This window comes from Fukomys damarensis, unplaced genomic scaffold (genome assembly GCF_012274545.1).
Source record: "Fukomys damarensis isolate Sample0158 unplaced genomic scaffold, DMR_v1.0_HiC HiC_scaffold_35, whole genome shotgun sequence".
In the NCBI taxonomy this organism is placed as follows: domain Eukaryota; kingdom Metazoa; phylum Chordata; class Mammalia; order Rodentia; family Bathyergidae; genus Fukomys; species Fukomys damarensis.
In genome coordinates, this window is record NW_022900947.1 from 37,536,798 (window position 1) to 37,546,283 (window position 9,486).

Here is a 9,486-nt window from a genome sequence, read left to right on the forward strand (position 1 = left end):
AAAAAAAAAAAAAAAAAAAAAAAAAAAAAAACCAAAAAAAATCTTGTAAGAATCTTGTTGGTTTAAGTACTGTGAGTAATTAGTTTGAAAAAACAATACACAGTGTAATAACTACTGTTATGATTTCACTATTTGGTTATGAAATTTTGCTTTATTTTTCATAAAATAAAAAAAGAAATGCCAACAAATGTTATACTGATACACTGATCTGATTCATACTGAGGGCCACAGCTGCTCAATCCTACAGAGGCTCTCTATAAAGCCATGTAAAATATTCTTTAGATTACCTGGTTCCACCTCAACAGGAGGCTGGGACATTCCACCACCAATTCCCAATGGTGCCCCAAGTGACATTAATTCTTCAGTGCTGCACTACACCTACAGTTGGTTGAGTAGGTTCCCAAGGAAAATACCTTAAGATGGGGTGGAAAACATAACCCATCCACAGAGCAAGGGTTTAGACTATATTCACATGCAGAGACTTTTCACTATACCTGAAATCAAAGTAGCCCAACCAGATGTGACTCTGAGCACAACACCTGCATCTACTACACTATCCTGCCCAACCTAAACAGGTTAAATTTCATCCTGTCTTTACTACCAGTCTGTTTTATCTATCCTGATTTTCTTTCTATAGACCACAAAGCTATAATAGCAGTGGATTAATCTGGTCTAAAAAGTGAATATCATATTCAGTCATCATTTCTCTTTAATTGCTTTCATTAATGATCTTCAAAATTCCGATACAGTTAACTTCATCATTAGACTATAGCGCCTCTAAGAACATGAAATGAATTATGCCTGAATCTTACCATACTTGATGACCTATATCACTTCCCACAATGCCACCAACACAGAAGAAGCTAACTAAGTATCACTGCCAAGTTCTAATTCCTTTTTTCCAACCCACTTAAAGGGAGGTAATATAGTATAGCCTAACATTTCAGATTAGGGGGAATCTCAAGTATAGATCTAAAAAATGCATTATCAAATCCACATATACATTAAAACTGACAATGGATATTAATGGTACTATAAAAAATACTGAAAGTTCAATTAGAGATTTTTTTTTAAATTTCAGATATATAAAATAAAGTTCTATTCATACAGGAAATATCCTAGTGAAGCATTTTTTTGTAAATAAAAGCAAAAGAACATTTGGTTAAGTATTAATGCAAAATGAAATACTTTGAGGAGATGCATTTATACTGATAAGAAAAAAACTTACTGCTTGGTTTCTCTTCACTGAAGCAATACAAATCAAGCATGTCATAGCCCCTGCTTGAAAAGCTTCATTTACGTACTGTTTTGTTCGCTCTAATTCACGTGTATCTCCATCTTGAAATGTAAAAATTTTAAATCTCATGTTAAGAAACATCCGAAAATAATACAAACTCACTACTGACATCATATTATGTACCACATGTCAAAGCAATATTAATTCCTCAAAATGTGGCTAAAAATAACAAAGTTTAAAGAAGAACCCAATAAGCTGTTAAGAAGTAATGAAATCTATTAATTAAATCTTATAAACTTAGTTCAAAAACTGTACCTCAGCTCTCTGTCACCATGTACTTACTGTTCTTGCTGTTAAAATCCTTAACAAGTTCAGTGGGAGCAGAACTATAGATAAGAATCAATAAGATGCAAAGTAACAAGGGAAAGCACAAAAAAACAATGTGTGAAAGGAAATAAAAAATTATAAATGAGACCATTCAGTGTAAACTTAAGCATGGGTGTGTGGGTGTGTGAAGGATATTTATTTAGCACACAACATACTCAATAAAAAAACTTGAATGAAAACATGCTTGGGTCATTACCATACTATAACTATGTTCTAGTAAATTATGTTCACTATTTCAGCTGAAAACAGTAAACTTTTTAGAATTACTAGACTATATTTTCTTTAAGCAATTATTAAGAATTTATTCACAAGGCTCTACATTATTAGTACTTTTTCCATATTATTAAATGAACTATTATTGTCTTCAGTTACTGATGAGAAATGTGAGAAGACAATAAACCCTATTGTAATGCAGCAGTGAGGAGTTATGGCAGGAAGGTCCCAGAAACACAAGTAACGGTAGCAAATCGAGAGAGGAAAAGTACGCTAACATAAAAAATTACACCAAAGGGGCAGTAATCTGAGTCACTTTAGAGTAAGAAAAATAATCCTACCATGCCATTAGTATAATACAAACTGTCCAATACAAACCATTAATAATATAAGCCACCATAAATACAGAACTCACCATAACAATAGCCTAGTCCAAAACAAAATCTAAGTTGCCAGAAAAAAAAAAAATTAAATAAGATACATGGATAATTATTCACTTTCTATAATCATCTAAATAAAAACAGAAATTACAAAGTTTGCCCTGCCATAATATGAATGTAAATGTAATTTGGCTATTAAAAAATACATATAAAAACACTCCCAAAACTATAAAGTTACTAATAACAACTGCTTTATTTTTAAAAACATAGTTGTAAAATATCCTTAAAGCAGAATAATTACATTCAGTATGCTTATTTTACTTTTCAACACAGATAGCTTTAACAAATATGTATTTTAAATTTCATCTAACAGCTGATTTGCAAAATTTAGAATCTTAAAACAAGATAAAATAGGCTTTTCCAAAATAAAATCTGACTTTATATTTACAAAATTTATGTAAGGTTCTTTGAAATTTATTTTGACGTTTGGCTGTGATATTAAAGTGCACTGCCCAGCATGTCAGTGGATTGCGTGGCATCTGAAGTCATGCATTTTAAAAAAATCAGTCTGGCAAGCGAAAAAAAAAGAGGAAGCCCAGACTAGAAGCAGGAAAAACCGGTCAGAGGTAAGTTATACCAGGAAAAGGGAAAAATTATGTTGAGCAAGTTGTCTAACATGCCTCAGTTTTCTCATCTGTTGAACAGTAATAACAAATATTTCACCATTAACATGCAGATTAAATCAACATATTGAATAGCTAGCTGTACAGACCCAATGATAGTATACAGAAGAGGAAGGATAGATTTATGAAATTTAGGAAATACAACTTAGGTGACTCTGGTGACAATTAGATTGCATTACTTTAAAAGATGAAGTCTAAGAAAAAAGTGCCCTGCTATGAACAGCTGTCTAGCATGGCAGAGGGGAAGTAGTAGTAAACAATAACACATATGTCATCTATGTGCCATCCCTGCTTTTAGATTTCTGGCTTGGATTGGTGACTGGAAGACTGAAGTGCTATTATCGGAGGTAAAGAAACCAAAGAAAAATAAGTCATCTTTATATATAAAAATACACATGTATACATATATATGTGATGTGTCTAATGGCTAAGCAAGATAAAGTTCTCATCAAGAAGCTGGCCATGCAAGTTTGAAAGTTCTGAGAAGAATCACAAGAGTATACAAGCTGTGCTCAAATAAATATGAACTCCTTTAGTAAAGTCCTGGCATTCGACACTAATTGGAAGTAGGAGTCATCTCAACACTGGCATTTACTGTTCCTAAACCAAGTGTTCAGAGTTACCCTCAACTTCCAAAGGGACAAAGTGCAGAAGACAAAGGAAGGGGAATTAAAATATTAATGGATTTGACACAAACAGCATATGAAAAATAATCTTAACATTTTATGATGAAAACCCTATTAAAAACGTATAAAACTTACAAAATGAAATTTTCTAAGCACTAAAAAGATATTATTGAGTTATATTACCATATTTGCTATTTAATAACAAATAGTCTATCTAGACTAGTTTATTGAGGGCTTCTTAAAGCACAAAACTTCTTAAAATTACTTTCTATAAGTTGTCCAGAAGAAAAAAAAGACACCCTAACCTTAGTTACTTTTCATCGACTTCTACCTGGCTGAGGTAGATGTCTTAGTCAAACTTCTTAATCTTAATTCTTTAATGGATACAGCAGATGCCCTGGAAAGCTACTTCACCATGTGTACCTCTTCTTTATGATCCCATCAGTATGTGTGGCACTACCTAATCACCAAAGGTAGGGGTGAAGTGGGAGAGGAAAGGGCAAAGTTAATAAATCATTCTGCCCCTAGACTTAACTAACTCTTATGCTCCTGAATTGCCTTTATCCTGAGTCAAGCTCTGCTCATTTTGTGATATCACTAGCCTTAGTCCTCTCCAGAAAGAACAGTATAATAACCAAGAAATACGTCAGTAAGGAGATGAGATAAGTCATACAATTTGGGGCCTTATGACCCAGGGAAGACAAAATAAAAAATAAACATTTTCAAAAAGTTAATGAGGGAGTACGTTGTGGTAGAAAATTTCTAATAATGAAGTTCACAAAATATATTAAACATTATAGAAAACAAATACATAGCATATACTCTATGATAAGGATTACTGATTTATTTTATCCCTACCACTCTAGGGTATTTACCATCAGTACGTCCACTTTACAAAAGACTTAGTAATATATATCAAACATCATATAGCCAAACAGCAGACAAGATTCAAACATGGCAGGTTGGTTTGAGAGACAAATGTTCTTAACCACTCTACAATGCTGATTTTTCTGCCATAAATAAGTACAAAAGCAATAGTCAAATCTACCTCAGGATTTTTCTGCTTTTACCTAGGAAAAACAATAAGCATAATTTTGGTTTAAAAGCTAAGTAAACTAGGTTTAAACCCAGTTCTGCCATTTACTAACTGAGTAACTCTAAGAGTGAAGTCTATGTAGTTGTTTCCTAAAAATATCCAGGTTCTTCTAGTTCTGACAAGATCCTACAGTGAGTAAAATAACTAAGAACATATTACTAGGATAAGGATATATAGTGCTCACTTTGGCAGCACATATACTAAAAAAGGATATATAAACAATACCAAATATATCTACAAATAAAGTGATAAATGTTGGTAGTATATTCAAGAATATTTCTAATAAAATTCAAGTACAGAAAGTTTCAGAGTACCTGTATTTACCTTTAAAAGAATCTACTTTTTACAACTTAATACTAAGTCATACACAGCAGCATCACTTTGGCCCTGTCTCACATAAACAAATGTGGCTTTAAGGGCAACCAATGATGAACATAACTGTATTGTATACCTAAAATGTAACAATAAAAAAAAAAGAGCAACTCAGATACACCCAGGCGATAAAATGAATATACATGTCAGACAGACCTGAAGAGATTTACTTAAAAAACAAAGTGTGAAGATCAAATGTGATTAAGATATAAAATATAAAGTCGAGTAATACAGTTCAGAAATGACGAAGTCAAGATTTTTAACACAATGAAAGAGAAAAAATGAAGAATAGACTGAAAGAAGGATCCAAAATCCTCTAATCCAGTCAAGTCACAACCACAGATAATCTGCCAGGCACTTTCTCAGGGAGCTTTGATAGCCCCTCCCAGCATTCTACTGAAATGCTAATTCAAGTTATAGCAGAAGGCAGGGAAAGAGCCATCACCATTCCATTTGCTTACCTGTCTGAGTAGCGTATGTTGTAAATGTATTAGCAATTATTTTTCCCTGTTTCCCTTCAAATTCTTCATCTCCTTCCTCTTCAGATGAACTAAAATGTTCTTCAACAAGTTTTCTGGCTGCAGCTTGATTAGCCTTCTTGATTTCCTCAAATTTCCTCTGGGACATTAGCTCTGTTTTAAAAAAATGTTTTAATTTATGCAAAACAATCTAAAAGCAAGGGAGGCCAAACTAATATATTATTTTTAAACATGCATTTGAAAAATCACCTTTGGAGCAGTCTATCTTGAGAGAAAATGTTTTTTTCCAAATTTCTTGACCCACAACTAAAGAGTCACAAAAAAATTTTCACTTTTCTATGTTTCTTTTTTTTTTTTTTCTTTTTTGGAACAGGGTCTCACTATGTAGTTGAGACTGACCTGGAACCCACTATGTAGCCCACAGCTAGTCTTGAACTCACAGCGATCCTCCTGCCTCAGCCTCCAGAGCGCTGGGATTACAGGTCTGTGCCACCACGCCCGGCTTCTATGTTTCTTACAAACAGCAGTAACAGATTTTTATGAGATTCTTAAAAACAAACGCTGGCAATCAATTCAGATGTAAAACACTCTACTGACCAAACAGTATGGATTGGAACCAGACCACTGGGAAATAATTTACAACTTTCAGGGTAGGGATTCTTGCAGACGAAAAAAGAGAGATGGGAAGAGCACTGGGCCAGAGAAGTGAAAGAAAGACCGACTAAAATCAGACCAGTGTGCCAGAAATCTGCCCGAAAGGTCTGACAAATGGGCTCAAAAACAAACTGCCCTGGAGAGAGAAGTGAAGGAAGGAGGGCGCGGGCAGAGGCAGCCCTAACTGTGAGCGTGCTTAGGAAGCATCCAGGTGAGACCGAGGACAAGAACCACTAACGCAACTGACCACGGAAGTCTGAGGCGCTCCGGCCACCGCGGGCCGGGGCGGTGCCTACTACCTGCAGCCGCGGGGGTCTCGGTTCCTCCGGGGCTGGGGCCAGAAAGGACGGAGCCCCCCGACCTCTTCTCTCGCCCTCCTCCCGCGCCGTGCAGAGGGACTCCATTCCCCGGGGAGGGGGCTGCACTGGCCCGTCCTCGGGCACGGCCTCGGCCACCGGCCACCTGGCGCCAGGAAGCTTCCATCCCTGCAGAGGAAAAATAAAGGAGTGGAAGGAGTGTGAACGTGGAGGTTTGGAGGAGGACTGGCACAGTGGGGAAACGGTGTGCGACCGGCTGAGCACAGGGCTCCCCGCAAGGGACGGGGTGGGGGTGAGAAGTCGCGGCCCAGTGTCTCCCACAGGGCGAGTCTCCGCGAAGCCCGGGCTCTGGAGAGGGACCTAAGAGGGAGAGGACTAGGTAGAGAAATGGATCACGGGACAGAGAGCACGTAGGGCCGGAGAGAGAGTCGTGAGATAGGAAGCGACCCCTCAGCCTAGGGAAAGGACGGTGGAGGAAAAGCCGCACGCTGACCCAGAGGCCCCAGTCGTGAATCTTCTGCAGTAGCGGACCCCACCGAAAGCTACGTCTCCTTACCGACGGCGCCTGTCCGCAGCGACTACAAGTCCCAGAAGCCCCGGCCTGTAGCAGGCAGAAACCGTGGCAGCAAGAGCACATTCCTTATCCGGAGAAGCCCAGGGCGGGGCAGAGGGCGTTTAATGCGCGTGCGCAGACTGGCCTCTTAGGTCCTTTGGAGAACTACAATTTCCGGCATGCTCTGCGACTCGGGAAACGGTTTGTCCAAAACAGGACGCTCCCTGGGGCGGAGCTCCTGAGCATTCCGCGTACTAGATCTCAGCTGTACTACAAACTCATCTGTGTGTCAGGATTTCGCGCGGTGACCCCAGCTGGCTTTCCGCTGTCTTTAGCCTTGCTTGAGGTTTGCAGAGAACGGGAAGATTCTCACTGGCTAGAAGAGCACGAAAAACGAAAATATTTCGGAGTAGGGTGCTGTGAAGAAGGAAGGTTGATGGAGGAAAGTTGCAGGACATAGATCAAGTTGAGAAAGCGCCCTTCTGAATTGCTAGAGCGATGCAGAAAACCTAACGCCTATCTTTACCGTAGTCTTTCATAGTTTACAGTGAGCTTTTCCTTGAACCGTCCATTTTTACCTTCAAAACAGTGTCCTGGGTTAGATTTTATGTAGGAAAATAGTTGAGAATAAGGACCTAAATCTTTTGACTGCTAAAATTTTCCAATAAAATACAGAGATTCCAAAAATATATTTGGGGGCTCTGGCTAGGATTGATGTATTGGTTGGAATAATCCCCCAATCATAAATAACATTTGTATATAGCATTAAGTGTCGGTGTGATATATATAGGTGTGATATTTATGTGGAATATATATGCTAATTTAGTACGTAATAACCCTTTTAATATCCCAATTTTACCCCTAAAACCAGAGGCACAAAGAGGTTAAATAACACCTTTAGACATTCAGCTAGGAAAAATTGAAACCAAGCTTGAAACGTAGATAGTCTTGATTTACTAGAAACCATGTGTTAACCTCTTACACATAAATACTGCAGAGTTGCCTGTACGTTATCCAAACTTGAACATGTCCCTAAGACTATAACTTCATTGGCTAGAAACCAAAAGGTATAGAGGGAAGGAAAGTTTCCCTACTCCAAAAAATGACAGTTGCTCTTCTGAGGTGCAGGAACTCTCTTAAGGCTGTACATGTATAAAGAAAGACTTTTAGTTTAAAGCTGCATTTAGCATTAATAGTTTAGAAAGTCTAAAGTTATACTTTTCAAGAGTGGAGTTTTCAGATACAGGGAAGGAGTTAACAGTCTGAAAGAGACTACAGCGATTGTCACTGAGTAATGTCCGAAAAATATTGAGTGGCTACTAACAAGAGAAATTCTTCTTATAACAGTGTATGCCAAAGATGTGGATGAATATATGGTCCAAATCTCTATGCTAAACCTTCATGAAAACAAAATTCTTCCATTTTCCCAAATATTTAATAGTACTTTCTGTATGCCTGCATTCTTCTAAATCCTTTTTGCTTTTACATTCTAATATCAACAACAATCCATGGTGTAGCTGTTGTTATTCAAACTATATTGAAAAATTAGGAAATAAAGGGACAGAAAATTGTCTTATCCAGCAGCCTAGCAAAGCCAAGTTTGCAAACTGGTAGTGTGACTCCTAGCATGTACTCTTACTACCGTGCTACATTGTGATGGTATAGCTGTATTTAACATTTACCTGGAGATTTCAGCTATTATTTTAGACCATCTAAACGAGAAAACGCTCATAAAATCAGAATTTTCCTTACCATATTATATAATGAATTTTTAAAATTTTTATTTTTGTTAATTTGTTGCAGGACATAATGATTTTTCATCATGGGGAGTTGGTACATGTACATAACACATCTTAATTCTTTTTACATCTCCTTGCCTTTCACTTTGGAATCAAAAAGACTTGTATCAGCTAAGCTAGCAGACGTTCATACTGTGACTATAAATTTTTTCAGAGCAGAATTAGTGTGTACATTACACGGAAGTATATGTAAGCTGAGAAAACTTTTTCAAATTTTTCTATTGCTAGATTTTTTAACTTTGAAATTTCAGGTAATGGGAAACATGTTCTTTGTTCACACTGGGTTAAAGTTTGAGAAATACAACTACCCAGTTATAATTAATTTTAATTTTTAAACTGTATCCACAAGAATAGCTAAAGACAAAGAGTGACAATACCAAGGGTGGGCAATAATGTGGAGCAACTGGAACCCTTATAATGTTTAGTGGGAGTGGGGAGCACTTTCAAAAATATTTGGTAATATCTACCTAAGTTAGACATTACCTACTACTAAAGCACTATATTTAAGAAATTCCACTTCTAGATATAAGTATCCAAAGAAAGTGCTGCACAAAATCTCATTCTCAGAGCAGATCTGTTCAAAACAGCAAAAACCTAAAAACGATGTCCTAGTCTGTTTGCTGCTGCTATAATACCTGAAATTGTATTCAAGTCTTGAATTTTCTGGGTAGTCATAAATGATGAGCAATT

General features: G+C 37.0%; 1 protein-coding gene across 3 annotated transcripts in view; it reads right to left on the minus strand.

Moving 5' to 3' along the window:
* Nfxl1 (nuclear transcription factor, X-box binding like 1) overlaps positions 1-7,121 on the minus strand; it is a 49,687-nt gene extending 42,566 nt beyond the window's left edge. For 2 of the 3 annotated variants that reach the window (XM_010640198.2, XM_033758890.1), the window contains exons 1-4: positions 6,938-7,010; positions 6,427-6,612; positions 5,456-5,626; positions 1,229-1,338 (exon numbers count right to left, since the gene is read on the minus strand). In XM_010640198.2, the coding sequence (XP_010638500.1) occupies positions 1,229-1,338; positions 5,456-5,626; positions 6,427-6,610 (465 nt within the window). In that variant the 5' untranslated portion in view covers positions 6,611-6,612; positions 6,938-7,010. Of the gene's footprint in view, positions 1-1,228; positions 1,339-5,455; positions 5,627-6,426; positions 6,613-6,937 lie in introns of all 3 variants that reach the window. The other variant, XM_010640199.2, reaches the window with a different exon arrangement.
* Between the last annotated feature and the right edge of the window lie 2,365 nt (positions 7,122-9,486).